Source organism: Malus sylvestris, chromosome 7 (genome assembly GCF_916048215.2).
Source record: "Malus sylvestris chromosome 7, drMalSylv7.2, whole genome shotgun sequence".
Classification (NCBI taxonomy): Eukaryota; Viridiplantae; Streptophyta; class Magnoliopsida; order Rosales; family Rosaceae; genus Malus; species Malus sylvestris.
This window is the reverse complement of record NC_062266.1, coordinates 33,084,526-33,100,325: the sequence shown is the minus strand read 5'-3', so window position 1 is coordinate 33,100,325 and position 15,800 is coordinate 33,084,526. Positions and strand designations below refer to the sequence as shown.

At 40.8% G+C, this 15,800-nt stretch overlaps 4 protein-coding genes across 9 annotated transcripts; 1 reads left to right on the top strand and 3 right to left on the bottom strand.

The window, feature by feature from the left end:
* The first annotated feature begins 255 nt into the window (after nucleotides 1-255).
* Nucleotides 256-3,138, top strand: LOC126628573 (uncharacterized protein At3g49055-like). The gene is made up of 6 exons (XM_050298313.1): nucleotides 256-1,263; nucleotides 1,362-1,438; nucleotides 1,806-1,917; nucleotides 2,020-2,136; nucleotides 2,279-2,622; nucleotides 2,775-3,138. The coding sequence occupies exons 1-6, from the start codon at nucleotides 331-333 to the stop codon at nucleotides 2,788-2,790; spliced, it is 1,599 nt and encodes a 532-aa protein (XP_050154270.1). The 5' UTR covers nucleotides 256-330; the 3' UTR covers nucleotides 2,791-3,138.
* Nucleotides 3,114-5,233, bottom strand: LOC126628575 (probable prolyl 4-hydroxylase 12). 2 transcript variants are annotated; one of them, XM_050298317.1, is made up of 7 exons: nucleotides 5,056-5,233; nucleotides 4,463-4,579; nucleotides 4,291-4,348; nucleotides 4,099-4,200; nucleotides 3,918-3,975; nucleotides 3,651-3,823; nucleotides 3,114-3,551 (listed from the first exon to the last, which is right to left on the bottom strand). In XM_050298317.1, the coding sequence occupies exons 1-7, from the start codon at nucleotides 5,124-5,126 to the stop codon at nucleotides 3,198-3,200; spliced, it is 933 nt and encodes a 310-aa protein (XP_050154274.1). In that variant the 5' UTR covers nucleotides 5,127-5,233; the 3' UTR covers nucleotides 3,114-3,197. The 2 variants fall into 2 exon arrangements, with proteins under 2 accessions (XP_050154274.1, XP_050154273.1); XM_050298316.1 differs by having other exon boundaries at nucleotides 4,463-4,582; nucleotides 5,056-5,231.
* Nucleotides 5,234-5,613: 380 nt separating this feature from the next.
* Nucleotides 5,614-8,504, bottom strand: LOC126628574 (uncharacterized). 2 transcript variants are annotated; one of them, XM_050298315.1, is made up of 6 exons: nucleotides 8,486-8,504; nucleotides 7,167-8,232; nucleotides 6,793-6,851; nucleotides 6,531-6,659; nucleotides 6,100-6,235; nucleotides 5,614-6,008 (listed from the first exon to the last, which is right to left on the bottom strand). In XM_050298315.1, the coding sequence occupies exons 2-6, from the start codon at nucleotides 7,869-7,871 to the stop codon at nucleotides 5,745-5,747; spliced, it is 1,293 nt and encodes a 430-aa protein (XP_050154272.1). In that variant the 5' UTR covers nucleotides 7,872-8,232; nucleotides 8,486-8,504; the 3' UTR covers nucleotides 5,614-5,744. The 2 variants fall into 2 exon arrangements, with proteins under 2 accessions (XP_050154272.1, XP_050154271.1); XM_050298314.1 differs by lacking the exon at nucleotides 8,486-8,504 and having other exon boundaries at nucleotides 7,167-8,474.
* Nucleotides 8,505-10,776: 2,272 nt separating this feature from the next.
* Nucleotides 10,777-15,536, bottom strand: LOC126629286 (uncharacterized). Of its 4 annotated transcripts, none has more exons than XM_050299273.1 (11): nucleotides 15,014-15,536; nucleotides 14,837-14,923; nucleotides 14,481-14,624; nucleotides 13,621-14,399; nucleotides 13,296-13,384; nucleotides 13,079-13,182; nucleotides 12,893-12,992; nucleotides 12,443-12,518; nucleotides 12,199-12,310; nucleotides 11,580-12,111; nucleotides 10,777-11,485 (listed from the first exon to the last, which is right to left on the bottom strand). In XM_050299273.1, the coding sequence occupies exons 1-11, from the start codon at nucleotides 15,312-15,314 to the stop codon at nucleotides 10,993-10,995; spliced, it is 2,817 nt and encodes a 938-aa protein (XP_050155230.1). In that variant the 5' UTR covers nucleotides 15,315-15,536; the 3' UTR covers nucleotides 10,777-10,992. The 4 variants fall into 4 exon arrangements, with proteins under 4 accessions (XP_050155230.1, XP_050155231.1, XP_050155232.1 ...); XM_050299274.1 differs by having other exon boundaries at nucleotides 13,621-14,381; XM_050299275.1 differs by having other exon boundaries at nucleotides 13,621-13,709; nucleotides 15,014-15,535.
* Nucleotides 15,537-15,800: the final 264 nt, after the last annotated feature.

The following is a 15,800-nucleotide window of genomic DNA, read 5'->3' as shown; positions in this document are numbered from 1 at the left end:
ATATACAAAAAAGAAAAAGAATGTGTGGCTATCAGTTCTCTTATTTAAAAACACTATTAACTTTTTTTTTCCAAACGTGCATAAGCACTTTTTGGTTGTCGAATTGAAAAGCTCATCACACTAAATCGGGGCCAACACTAAGCCCAATTGCAACAACCCATATTCAGAGAAAAGCCCAAAACTTTATGGCCCATCAGAAAACTGTCCCGCGCCAAAACCCGAACTTCTCCTTCTCCATCTCCACTTCTTTGACTGGTAGTTCTGAAACTGTATCCCTCTCAGTCACGCACTATTCATGACTATCTATAATCATCGTCTTTTCCATGGACCATGGAAAACGCTACAGAAACACTCCCCGACCCCCAAATCAACGGCCCAGATCCCCCGAACAACCCAGAAACCTCCGAACCCGATCATGTTCTTCTTGCCGAGCTCGAGTCCCTCTGCCAGTTGCACCAGAGCCTGCTATCGAAGGCGGCGGCGATGGAGAAAGAGTCTAATATCATCCGGCAGCAGAGAGACGACGCCCTGGCTCGCAACGCCGAGCTAATTGAAGTCGTCGGAGAAATTTCCGGCGAGAGAGACTCTCTTCGCGGCGAAATTCAGAAGCTCGAAGGTTCTCTGAGAGAAAAGGAAGATGGGTTTGCTTCCAAATTGGAGGAGGAGTTGAAGACGAAGGAGGCGATTGAAGACGAGGTGCGAGTTTGTCGGGGGACGATTGAAAGGTTGGAGCTTGAGAGAAAAGAGAGAGATGTGTTTTTGTTGAAGTGCCTGGATTCGCTCCGATCGACCAAGGAGGGCATAATCGGAATAATCGACGGCGTCGGCGACGAAAAGGCTGAGAATGGAGCTGAAGAAGCTGAGGGGGTTTGGGAGGAGAGTGCGGCGGTTGGGCGGCTGGCAGCTTCGGCGGAAGCGAAGGTGAGTGAGTATAAAGAGCTGAGGAAGAAGGAGAAGAAGGAGTTGGAGAAAAGCGTGGTGAGTCTGACAGAGGAGAATAGGGATATCAGCAGCTTGCTGAAGGTTGCTCTGGTGGAGAAGGAGGCGGTGGAGAAGAAGTTGAAAGGAAACAGCGAGCAGAAGCGGGTGGCGCTTTTGCAGATTGCGGAGAGGGGTTTGCAGAGAGTTGGGTTTGGGTTTATGATGGGAAGTGGGGGCAATGAGCAGTCGCCGGAGAGTTCCGGTGATAAACTGGACGGTGCAGGGTCTACCGCCGGAAGTAAATCAGATAGTAGTGACTTTGAAGAGGGGGTTATCAGTCTGGTGAGTTCAATTTTTCGTTGTTTAGGTTGTGCTAATTTATGATTTCTCTCTCTGTTTGATTTATTGTTGGTATTTTCGTGTTTGATTTTTCGTATCAGGCATCGACTGTAGAGAAGATAATGAAGAACCTGCGGCTTGAGATCACTCAGTTGAGAAGATCTCTGGAAGAATCTAGGTAATTCGTCGTCCAATCGTAACATATTTGAATCTGCATTTATATTTTGGTTTGTTGTGAGGTAGGCCTGGCTGTAGAAGATATCGCGTTGGTTCGGTGTTATTCACCTGAATTTGGATTTCGAAATCATGTAAATAATGCAGTTCTTAGTTCTTACGAACGGTTCAGAAAGAAGGAGAACATTGTTTAGTTGAGGGAAACAGTAACTGTTTGAGTATGATTCTCAAAATTATGTGATGAAAACTTGTTACAGTTCAAGTTTTTTACGAATATGAATTTCTGCAAGCACCACTCTAACCATACTGTACTGTAAATGTTGAGTATCGTTGATTTAGTTGTCGATTACTTGTTATCAATCCTATGCCAGGTCAGACACCGAGCGCTTACAGAGTCTCACGGAAAAGCAAGCTCAAGAAATTTCGGAAAACATGCAGTACATCAAGGAGTTAGAAGATAGAGAGAGGGCGTTAACTCAAAATGTAATGGCTAGTTGTATAACAAAATCCGTTGATTGTTTGCTTTGCATTCCTAAAGCGTACTCACCTTCTTGCTGATGTGTTTTCTCATCGTATGGTTGTAAGGTTGAAGAACTCGTGATCGAAACAAAGGAAGGTGAAGCAGAGGTTGCTAGATGGAGAGAAGCTTGCGAGCTAGAAGTTGAAGCCGGGAAAACTGAGATAGGAGAACGTGAGAAAGTGGTAAATTTCTGTTCCCCGTTGTTAATTGCTATTGATTGATCGTTTTTTCCCAGTCACTTGCAAGGATTTTGTTCTACGCTTTATTTTCTTATCTGGTGTTCCTGAATTTAGTCTCTCTCACTTTGGTATGTTATTTCGTTAGATCGCCATTCTAAAGCAAGAATTGGAGAAGACAAAGACGGCTTTGGACGTATCAAATGGCAAACTGAAGCTGAAAGAAGAACTTGCAGCAACCGCTATGGCTGCACAGGCAGCAGCAGAGAGATCCCTGCAGCTGACTGACAGCAGGACATCAGGACTGCGGAAGCGTATAGAAGAACTATCAAAACAAGTAGAAGAAGCAGAGAGCAGAGAGCAAAATAACCGAAGGGTGAGATGCATATGTTGGCCATGGCGACCCCTCAAAGCTGCCAACACTGCACAAAACAGAATCGGGCCTGTAAGACGGTTGCTACCAGAAATGCAAGCCTTGCTTCACTACAGCGGGTGATAAATCAGTTACTTTTCGGTTCAAATCAGTTGTATTTGTTTGAATCAGTTTCTTCGTTTATTTTGAAGATGTAAATAAACAATTGCTCGAGCACAGTTACGATGTGCAATGTTAAAGTAACTTACCAAGATTTGAAGTTCCTTTTCAGTTGGGAGCGCTCGTAATCAAGCGAAGAACAACTAGTTTCCCTTTGGCAACCAAAAGCAGAGTATTTTCAAGACAGATATCCTTAAACTCGCCTTCAAGACGCAAGAATCTGAGATTTGGAGCGCGGATGTTTAGAGCTAAGCTATCAAAGTATGACAAAGCCAGACTCTAAGTAGAGGGCAACTGGAAATAAGACTTTCAATTGCATCAAGAGTAACCATTTTATGTTGGGGGTTGGCGAAAACCAACATCCATAGGTTACCCATAGGATGTTACACAACATAGAATCTTTAACGCTTGAAGAGCTTGAACCTTTGACAATTAAAATTGCAAACTCAAGTAAGAATGGTACCATGTCTTTATTATGTGCACTGTGGAAACAATAGTTCTTTGAGATAAAGGACTCTCTCTGGACGTTTGGCCATCAGCACACATTACAACTCTTCCTGCAAGTCCCGTAGTAATCAGGGGAACCAACCATGAAAACCGGGTTCCTTTGACACTCCCCCATCGAAGCCCACCTGGGACAGTTATCATCTTCATCGGTGCATTCACTGCTCCCGGAATCAGAAGAGATCTTCTCGCCAGCAACGGCTTTAGCATGAAGGAATTTTGTGGCACACCACAATTCCCCTTCAAGTACAGGGCATCTGGTATGTGGACTGCTCTTGTCTGGTGATGCATTCGGATGAAGAGTGAAAAACAAAATCGCGTTCCCTTTAACGGGTCTCAAGATGCTGCTGCTCCTTCTACAATCAGACTGGACCTTGCTCGTCAGCTGAGAGATAGTTTCAACCACGGTTAACAATTTAACATACGACAATAAATCACAAACCTATATTGAAACGCAGAAATAAAATGATAGTTTCTCTCTAACCTCTGATTCGGGGAATAGAATCTCACCACCACGAGTGACATTTGAGAGATACAAAATAACTGTTGCTAATAAAGGCTCAGTTTGTTCCAATGTGGACTTGTTACCGAAGTAGTTGAAATTCTTGTCACCCTCCTCGTTCCCAAAATGGAAAACTTGTATAGCTCTGCTGTTCTCTGAAGGACAAATACAAGCACTACATGTGTAAGGTGGATCAAGTCAGCCAGTTCAGGAACTGAAGACCATAGCAACAACAGCGAGGGCAGATACCTTTCGGAAGGAAAGTCCAAGCTGAAATTCTTGCCTCAATCCTTGAAACTACCTCATCCTAGCAACCAAAAGACAGTTAATTAAAGAAAGGAATTTGGAGTACTTGCATCACCAAATATTAGGCAGCATACAGCCATGAAATGATTAACAAAACACACTTTAACAAAACATAAAATTCTACCTCCATGTCCAAGGGAATTTCTAAGCTTTTAATTAACCTCATGGTGTTGGTGTTTCCTAACTCATCATATTCGGTCACAGATTTATCTTCTCCCCCGAGTGCCTAGGCGCCAGAATACCAATTTTAGAACTACTAAGCAGCCTTAACCGATTAATATGCTGAAAGTCCAAAAGGATGACGTGAGGGATATACCAAAGAAACAAGGTGGTCACACTCCTCATCTGATAGAAAACCTTTATACAAAAACACCCTATTGCAAGAAGGATGACGAAGTTAGATTCTCAAAGCAACGAGACATTACACATTCCTGGAACTGGAAACTTTGAGAAAATCATCATACAAGAAATTCATCAATGTACCTGACCTTGGTTGCCAAGATAATTGGACAACGCGTGACGGGTCAATTCGGTTAGAATGAACCGAGTGGCCAAAATGTATGACAGTTTCTTGGATGGTTTGATTAGTCCTCAGTTCCTTCCTGCTACTGAAACAAAATAGAGAGAAAAAAACATTCTTCCTTCAGTTTGTAAGAAGCATTATATTCTTATTAAAGAGCGACCCCAAGCCAACAAGGCTCCCCGCTTCGCAAGAGAGAAATATTCCTTACTCCACGACTCAAACCGGTGACCTTTGGTCACAAAGGAGCAACCTTTCTGCTGCACCAAGGCTCAGAATATAATCTTATGCTAGGGTTTTCAGGAATTCATCCAAAAACATGGATCAAAATCATTAACCCTTAAGCAGAATTAGACAGATAATTAACACTCTGAATTTCAAGCATCTGTGCCCAGAAACCCATCAATTAATGAACGAGAAAACGAGGCTGAATTGTGATAATTTCAATTAAGAAAGCAATAATTGCGAAATATATTAACAAATCCCTAATTAGCGTTACGGTAAGATTGAATCGCAAATAAAATGGAGCTTGCGGAAAGAAAATTGAGATGAAATTCTTACATTTCGGCAGAAGAGCTGAAGAAGGAAGACGTAACGGAAAGAAGAAGGAAGATCGAGGCAAGGGAGGCCATTGAAGCTGAACCTCCTCTCCTGCGTCAAATTTGAAAGCTAGTTGATCTGGGAGGCCCTTTTTTCTCTTCGTTTCTGTTAAATGTACAACACTTTGAAATAGTCAATTTCCACTTAAAAATAATAATTTACTAAACAAGATTCCGCTACTGGAGAAGAACTTTCTTGAAACGACATATTACTTTGTCATTATCCCAAATTAATTAAATATTGTCACTAGAAAAGTTTAAGATGAACAGTAACATAACCAGTTTTAAATACCGTCACTATGATTGTCATCCCTTTGTAAGTTTCTCTCTCGACATTCCTTGTAAATTTAGTACTTTCATATGCGTGCGTCCATTTTTGTTCAAACACTTAGACAACTGTATTAATTGTCATTAGATGAATGCAATTTGATTTATGTACAACCAAATTTCGGAATTTAAACTCATTCCAACTAATTTGGCATCACAGAAAGCCACAACTTTTGGCTCAAGAAAAAAGCAATGAATCAATGAATTCAAATGTATTCTTTTCTCCATGTTTGTACCTGAAACAACTACAGTAATGATCGATCACTACTTATCAAACAATAGTAATAACAACAACAATCACTCCCTTCTCGTACATTCTTTTCTCTAGAAAAACCGCGCTGTGAAGGACTTGCTTTTCTTAGTCGATCCAAACGAAGATTCCCCGCTTGATCCATATGAGTGATCTTCCTCGTCCTTCTCGTCAAAAGTTCCGTACGGAGACGGTGAATATGCATGAGGCACGGCCAATGTGACAGCCCTCTGTAATGCAGCCTTGTACTCTTCTGTGTGTTCTTTGGCTAATGTCTCCTGCCGCTCCATTCTTTGCTTCGATGGAATCTCCATAATATGATCTTTCTGCAACATTAACTGAAGAGAGGGGAAACACGTACAGAGGTTCAGACACCGGGCGAGGATTTTAAGCTTTAAGATCTACATGAGGCTTGAGCTAAAAACTTACATCCAGAGCCCTTTGGGCTTCTCTCTCTATCCAAATGATGGCGTGGTCAGAAGTGGCATTACAAGAAAGAACGATGTGCTCAAATCTCCCGTCCACGGGAACTGCTGTCTTGACAACGGGGGGAAATCTTCCACACCTGCAAACAAAAGTATGTAGATGGGAGATCTTTTAACAGCATAACATCAGAAGTTACTCCCTGCTCAGCAAAATATCCATTGAACTGTTGTATCTTTTGTTCAATATGGATGTCAAAATCCCCCGGACATCAGGTATTACTGTATAACATCCCCAATAGGAAAGGTATAGTAGTTAATGAGGCAGAATATAGGTCTCTAATATTCTATGTTGGATTACACATCTGAATTTACACATTGTAGAACAACCGCACATTGACTAAAGCAAGAACAGAAGTGAAAGCTTGTCCTTGGTACCTAAAAGGCTTTCTCTCAACAATGTGATAAAGGCGGCCAGGTGCATAGAGCCTCCTTGGATCTTTGAGCATCTTCTCCTCAGGTATACATGTGTCCCTCATGCATCGTAGGCACAATATGCAAGGCAAACTGTTAAAGCATCAAATATAACTTCAATGCAGATAAACTGAGTCCAAAATGATGTCATCACCAAACTAATTCTCAAAATATTAGTTTGCCTTCAGCTATGAAGGTTAAAAACAGTGATCAGAGCCATCTATACCAGAAAAGTGACTTGAAAATGTCTTCCAAGGGTGTAGCAGTCCGCGGTAAGAAGTCATCCTGGTCCGGCATAATGACCACAATCAAATCTAAGAATGTATTGACAGAACCACTACTACTTAAAGATTCTCAAAGTAAATTTCATAGAGGTGGAATACATCATTTTTTCTATTTAGTTATGAAAGAACAAGCTTCCACACATTGCCAACACAGATAAACATAAGACGAGGAGATTTTGGGATGAAAATTTTACACAAATATGAGACAAAAGATGCCAATAAGTATAAAATCTAAGGCTGCAGAAGCATAATAAGATGTATACCCATTTAAACTTATTGTACAAAATAAGAACAAAGAGAGTTAGTACATACTTACCTGAAGCACAACAGAATTGATGACGTCTGCATATCTGACAGCTAGGTTCAATGACATACACCTTGCCGGTGCAATAGCATAGCCCCTAACCCTCTTCCGATCAATGTCCCCCAACCTATCCCTGTTCTTCACTACCACCATTGTTAACAATGCTGCTACACCTGACCCTAGGGAGTGTCCCGCGAAAGTCAAAGTATAATTTGGATAATTCTGCACCAGATCTTTCAAAATTTCACATTCTGCATCCATAACCCATTGAGCAGATTTCAATAGCCCGTTGTGAACATACCCGCCATCAAATTTCCTCTGGCCGAGCTTATTATCCATCAGAACTGCATAGTCACTCTCTCTTGCCAAGTTAAGGCCTCTGAAGGCAAGAACTATATCGGCATGATTGTGATCAAGATACAATATATAAGGAGGAGCTAGACCTCCGGTATCTTCATAAGTCTTTTTCAAGATTAACCAATCTGGGTTAATTCCATACCCACCGGGTGGTTCCCAAAGAGGGCATCGAAGGTCATCTTCGTAAACTGCTAGAATGTAGCGGCAAAGGCGAGGAACAGGCTCAAATTCTTCAGCAGTGGAAAGGCCCCAAGTCTCACTGTCATGACCCGCTGTGTGGAGGCATCGCTTCCACGCCCAGCGGGTACATGCCAGACAATAAACACACTCAAGGACAGGACACGCACATAGGATTGACATTGAGTCCTACTCTAAACATACTATGACACATCAAAACTCAGAATTCACAATACACCAATCCCTAAGGAAATTTCAGCAGCACATAAACATTCGGATTCTCGCAATCCCAATACAGGTATTCATTGACTAATGTTCAAAAGAAATCTCAGTAGAAGCACATCAAACACAATGTTATATAATTTGATCCCAAATTACACAAAATTGAATACTTGAAAACTGGAACCAAAGCTGCTTTCTTTTCATACCCAGAAGCTGAAACTTGACAAAGAGCTCAGTTGGATCAACTGGGTCTCCACCATTACTGTATTTTGAATTTTTGATGCACTGATAAAATCTTCAGCAGCTGAAACGATCACAATCTCTACATCCAGCAAACACCAAAATAAGAGAGGAAAAAGCAGAGAGAAGGAAAGTACAGATACCCAGAAACCAAGATTTCGGTTTTGATCAAATACTGGAGTCTCGCGGCAAAGACACGAGAATTTTCACAAGATTTGAGAGCATGGACTTCGTTTTTCGGATGAAATTAAAGCGTGGTTTGGCGTACATTATACAAATTTGGTACTAAATTAAGTTAAATAATCAAATAAACAGTGAATGGAGGGTGGTCGTACCTGCAAGTCAATGGCCATTTGGTATTTTATGATTACTTGGAAGCAAGGGAGAAAATATCGGTGATATCGGAAATATCGGTAGTCCGAAAACACGGAAATATCGATGGAAATATCGGTAAAATATCGATATCGATAAAAATTACATGGAAACCACGGAAATTGTAAGAAAAACTTGGAAATTTTTATTGAAACTTTGTAGGATGTTTATTTAGTCAATTATCTATTAGTTTATCACAAAAAATTGGAAGGAAATGCATTGCATGATGGATTTAACATTATCAAGTTGATTATATAGCGATCTGACAAACATTATGAGTGTAGAAAATATATAGTAATTAATGAAAGAAGTTTAAACACACCATAATCATTTATATATAATGAATTAGTACAATATTTTACACTTTAGAACCACAATATTGTAAAAGCTGCATGAAATTGTCTAAATAATTGTAAAACTATTGAGTGAGTTTATCCTCCTGACAGGAGGAACCCACACACATCATCACTGTCAAAAACACATCGCACGCACACACAACGCACGCACGCAGACCACACCTCAGTCTCTCTCTCTCTCGATCCTTCTCGTTCTCTCTTCTCCCTTCTCTTCTTCCAAACACACACACACACAGAGAGCTCCTCAGTCTCTCTCTCTCTCGATCATCATTCTCCATCTCTCTTCTCCCTTCTCTTCTCCCACACACACACTCACACAGAGAGCTCCACAGGTTGACATCGGATCCAAGTCCAACACACGCACACACAGAGATCGGACTCACAGAGATCTCCGATCTCTCTTCTGCCAAACACACACATGCACACAGAGATCTCTCGATCTCTCATCTCCATTCTCCGATCTCTCTTCTCCCTTCTCCGATCTCTCTTCTCCCAAACACACACACACACAGAGATCGCCGTTGATCGTGGCTCAGGCGAAGTCAGAGGTGCGCCGCGGAGCAAGGATCGTTCGTATTCCGCTTCGTCAGGTGAGATTCCATGAAACCCTAAACCCTAATCTCTCCGACTTCACCCTGCCTTGAATCGTTTGTATATTTGTGAAATCTGATGTATATTTGTGAAATTAATGTTAAGATTCGTGTTTTTGCAAGGTTTTTGGGACGAAACCGGCCCGGGAATCGCCCCACCGTCTCCGGCGTTCTTCTCCGACGTCGCCTCGGATTCCGATTCCACCGTCCATGGATATTTCGCCGATAATTTCCAAATATCGCGATATTATCGATATTATCGATAATATCGCGATATTTGGCCGAAAACCCCACGGAAACCAGTTAAAATATCGCCGACCGGAAAAATCGATATTATCGGCGATATTTCGCCGATAATATCGATATTTAAATCTGTGCTTGGAAGGGGGTGGAAACATGACGAAGGTGCGCGGTTAAGGCCAATCATCACTGTTGGCTTCCTTTGGCAGTGGCAGTTGTATAAATTCGGTCGATTTACAGTGGCATTTGTTTCGTATCATTCACTTTTCCGCTACCGTACTGTGGTAAAAAAATTCACATAACCCTCTTAATTTTCGGTTCGTGAATTGAATAAATTAAAAAAAAAAGTAATGGTTAAAATTTTAATAAGAGTATGTGAATGGTAAAAGTATGCATGTAAAAAGCACTGTTCTTTACATATTGTGAATTTGTGATGAGAAATAATTGTGGCAGTAACTCTTCACTCTTCTTTAACCATACGTGAGTTGAGCTTGATTAGTCTTGAATTCTTAATTAGGTTTGTCAAAAAAAAAAAAAAAAATTAATTAGGTATGAAACAATATGATTTTATCTCGTGATTAATGTGAGTTGAATTTGAAACATCTCACTTACAAGTTAAAAGAAAAATGTATCCGGTGCTTAATTAAATTAAGATATATTCATGACATTCCTTCCAAATTTGCGTTAAAAAGCAAACTTGAAATTTTAGTTGTCCGTATTAGTGTGTTGATCAATTGATACTACGATTTAATAGTATTTCTTACACTAAGCTTTAATAGAGCAGGAAGCAACCGACGAGTCAGGTTTTTCGGGTGCTCGGGGGTGGAGACATCGAAGCGGATCGGAGCAACCAAGACCTAGAGAAGCAAGGAAGAGTAGCAATGCGATTCACAATTTCTCACTTTTATGTTAATTTTTTTCACCAGACATATGATAGGATCATTTATACTGTTCGAGCCAACATGACTCTGTGGCGACGGAAAATAAGGTGAAATAAAAAACTAGAATAAAATGAACAGAAAACAAATCTTTGATTCAAGGAAAATCTTATTTTTCTGGATTTAACCATTCCATTCAAAGTGTGAGGGGGGCAATTTTACTACAGTTCAGATATGTGATTGTGTACTTATTACAAAAGACTGCCTAGCTAAGCATCAGTGGTATAAATACTCTCTATATGAATCATGATGGATTGTGCCCTTCATCGACAAATTCTCAAAACTGTTTTACATTTCTGACTACTCAACAGCCCGACGTCCAAAATTTACTGTTAAGCGATCGCGGTCATGCCTTAAACTTCTGAGTGAGTTTCCCCACTCCTTCCCTACAATCTTCTGCGACACGCTTGGCACCTTCTTTGACGGCCAAGCTAAACTCCAAGGTGCTTTGCTGCAGCTCTTGGGCAGATCTACTGGCCTTTGAAAGGGCGGCGTCTTTTAGTTCTGCAGCCCCTTTTCCTGCCTTGAGGATCCACGCCCTCAAATTGGATATGAGCAAGGCTATCTTTTGGATGATCTGATCAATTATATCTCGGGATTTTCCTTTTATATTTGTTGCTAGTGCCTTCAGCTTGTCCATTAAATTCTCCCCTCTGTTGACAGTTCCTTCAACCGAGAACTGCTTGCTAGCATCGAGCCATGTAACCTCACCCAAGGCATCTTCTCGGAGGTCGTTGTCAACAACTACCTTGATTCCCTGCCTCTCCCAGCGATCTCTAGCCTCCTCAAGTACTTTAGCATGTTCTCTTGCTCTTTTTGCCTCATCTTCTGCCCAAGCCCTGGATTAAAAAGATTAAAGTCCTAGAATGTTGGGTGAAAAAATACGAATTCACTAGATGCCTAACAGATGCATAGGACTTGGAAGCTAAATACCTGGCCATGGATAAGGCTTTCCGTTCAACCTCTAGATCATACTGTAGGCGTGCAATCTCCTGGCTTTCGGTTTCCGCTTCAATCCTAAGTTTGCTAATTCTTTCTTTTTCATAGGATATCTCCACTTTGTTACTCATTAGGCTCTGCAATTGTTCCTCCACCTCATGCCTTAACTTGGACAGAACTTCCATTTCCGATTCAACGGCTGCATGCTCCTTCATCAAGGCAATATTATCTTCCTCTCTCTTAGACCTTAACCTTTCCAATTCCCGTCTTGCTTCTTCAGCCATTTTCTCCACGGCATCAATTTTTTCCCTCTCCAAGGAAAGATCCTTCTCAAAATTTGCATTCACATCCTTTTCAACTTCAGCTACTAAAGCATTATGTGCATCCACAGCATTTTCTGCTATAGATTCTGCTTCAATACGTGCAAGCTCCTCACTCACTGAGTCAGAATACTCTCCGGTTGCAAGGGCAATAGCAGCCTGGGCTTTTGTTACTGGCTTATCCGGCTGGAAGAGTCTGGTGTAACCTTTAAATCAAAATTGAAAGAAATGTCAACTATCAAACCCGTAAAATTGTGTGAATATTAGAAATACAGTTACGAGCCATGACTCACCAAATGCAAGAGCAATAATACCCTGTTCTCCAGATAGGTCAGCAACAAGTGCAGGACATGCATCTGGATGTATCTTATCAGCGTCTATAAAACCAGAAATTCGGTAGAGGACCTGTCCAAATGCACATAACAAGTAGAGAATTAATAATTCAGAATAATAAGTAGAGAATTAGTATTGAGACCTACAAGCAGAAGAGTAGCTCAAAAAGAATAAAACTGAAAACAAGCTTATACTGTTAACAACCTCCTTGTCAGCTTTTGGGAGATATCTTTTCTCTAGGGCCATCTTCCAACTTACAAGATCCTGCCGTGATAGAGGGCTGCAGCAAGGAATTGCACACAAAAAAAAAAGGAAAATAAGAAAAACCATTACCTATGTAATTTAGCCTAAATTCTGGAACAAAAAGCAAATCGATGAACATTTAAACGCAAGCAGAGAAACATATTAAACAAATATAGATAAGTTACTAAAATATACTGCAAGGCCTCACAACTAGAGCAGCTAATTTCCAAAGGTAATGAGACCATGCAACGAAACAAGTACTTGTAAATTTTCAATCATGAACGGTCAGGATAATTGGTTTGGAGGAGATACACCCGGCTTATTTAGAACTAGACCAAAATAATGCCAAGTGATTTTAATGAAACAACAAACTGAAGAGAGCACTACATTACAAGGAATTAAATATACTACCTTTCAGGAGAGAAGTAGAATGGACTTTCATCTTCATCCATGGAAGAACGCATATCCTTTCTTGACAGCTTGCTAGAAATAAGTCCAGCTTCAGCCAAACCTGAATGGATGCAGAGAAACTATAAGCAAACAAAGCCTATCACACTATCACTTAAGCTACACCACAGAAATCTAACATGCTCAAACCTTGAATGGATGGAAAATCAGGGTCTTCAGGTGTAATATCATCAAATGCAAGCTCGGTAACATTCTCAATATACATAGAAGGATATACTTTAGAGATTGAGTTCCTACAGTTAACACAGAAGAAATTATGTCAGTACGTGTAGACCTATAATATGCCTCACAAAAATAAAAAAATAATGTTGCGAATATTTATATCTTGTCAAGGAGGGTTTTATACCTTGAAAGAGCACTACTTGCAGAAACCAACCAACGAGCATATTCACGTCGTGTACACAAATCACCAGGTTGAACATCAGCCTCTATGACCTGAAACAGTTGTCATATTCAAATTACAGAATGGAAACTGGCTTACAATCTATGCAACCAAAACCATAAAAAATAATGAGAACAACATCGCAATCTGTGTCGAAGATTTCCAATTCAAAATTTGTCAAACTAAAGGACTCAAATGCAACAATACGATTGAATGTTCATACAGAGAAATTGTTGTAAAGACTTTGGAACAAGGAAATTAGAAGCAAAATATGACAATATATCAGTACCTTTAACACTTGCAGCGCTGCGAATGCCTGCCCCTGAACCTGATCAACAACGGCAGGAACCAAAACCTTCCCAGGTGGCACCTGTAGAGCTGCAGAAACCACAGTTGGAGCAGGTATGCCATTGCCAGCAGAAGAGAAGGAATTCCCAGCATTTGGTAATTGTGACTTGTTTCTAGACAACTCACTTTCAATTATGGTATTCTTTTCCAGGGATGAACTAATTCCCTCAGCTAAAACCTGCAGTGTTTTGCTCATTTCAAGGTTTTCTTGGGTTGAAGATAAGGGTACAGTCCCTATGTTATCTTCAGATGATACCTGAGGTTCTAAAATTGTGTTTGACTGTGAAGTAAGTGAAACATACACAGCTACAGGTACATTGTGTTCATGTGCAATGGCACTTAAAGAAGAAGACTCAAAAGTGGAAATATGATTTTCACTTCTCCCGGGTATTCCATCCTGGGGTTCAGTGCTAAGGTTTGAATCAGAGGCTTGCAAGTTAGTTGGTTCGACACTCACTAGGTTCCCTTTAAGTTCAGAAGCCAAATCTCCTATACCTACAGCAAGGCTGCTGTCAAAACCCTCAATCTCAGAGGCAACAAATGAATCATTGCCATTATCAGATTCAGACAGATCAAATTTCCTTGTGAATGTTTCAGGTTCAACTGATTTGTCATCGGAAGTTGATTCAAGTGGTGAATCTCCTTTATCAGAAGCATTATTGATGGCATTGGCTTCAGTACCTCCGGCTGTGTTTTTAAAATCTTGCACAGACAAACCCCCTATATCATAATCATTATCAACTCTAATTTCACTGGAAGACTCATCAATTTCTGGAGATGAAGAAGAATCCTCATTAGTACCTGTCCTTCCTTCCGGACTACTACTAGCATCATTCTTCACATTGCTTTGATCATCTACATCTTCTGCACTTCCATGATTTTCATCATCATATGTCAATGATCGCTCCTGCTGCGTTGTTAACTGCTCCATCTGTTGTTTTGGGCCTGAATACATCCACATACGTTTTAACATATAGCCAAAAACAAGAAATACGTCGACTGCAGTTCAAGGCAAACTTGTTCCATAAAACACATATCATACACAACCATAAACAATACAAGATACAAATACTTCAATTTCCATCAACGTCATCAAATTTTCAGTCCATGTAATTCAGAGCTTGATTATTATCGAAAGAAATAAGGCAGCTACTTACTCGAATTCTTTCGCTTTCCCAAAGACAATGCTGCGAAAGTAAGCCCCGCAACAAGAACGACTCCGGCAACTCCAGCTCCCACAGTTCCTGAAAGCAAACTACTCCAAAAATGTTAGCAGCCAGACAGAGCATAACTGATAAGAAAACGCCAATCTAATACAGTCGAACAATTATTACCTCCAATCCATTTCTTCCTCTGTGAGTCCAATGACTCTTCCCCATTATCTGAACCGGACCACCCTTTAAACCCGTCAGCATTTGAATTCGACCAGACCCACGAACCCCCATTGCGACGGGGCTCCAATTCAGCCCCGGACCTCTCATTGCCCTGAGCAACGCAGAGCACTCGAGCCCGACGATCCAGCTTCCCCAATCGCCTACGTACGAGAACGGAGGAGGCTTTACCGCAATTGCCGCAATTGAAAGCTAAGCGAAGCTGGAGGGAGCTGGGAGAGCATGTTGCAGTGACTGTCGCCATGGAAATTCACCGCTGCTGGTTTCGGATTGGGGGAAATTACAGCCAATTGAAACGCATAGAGAGCGATTGAGGAAAGCTTCGGTGGGGGAAGTTGAAATTAGGTCTTTTACAAGCTTGAATTTGGGAGAGAGAAGATTGAATTTCAGATAATTGGGTGTGATTTCGAGGGTTTTGGATTCGAGGAGGTTGCCTCTGTCGCTTTGATTTTCTTATTCAATATTTTAATTTCATTGTCTTTTTATTTATTTTTTGGGTGGTATTTTGATTTTATTTTTCTAGGGATAAATTGTAGCAATGGTCTCTCAATTTTAATCAAATTGGAGCAATGGTCTTTCAACTAAAAATCTATTACCATTGATCCCTCGACTCATCAAAGTGTGTAGCTATGGTCCTTTTCGTCAAATTCGTCAAAATTTTATCAAAATAAGTTATGTTGGAAGGACAATTGCTACAATCGGGATCCCTCAACTCGTCGAAATGTATAGC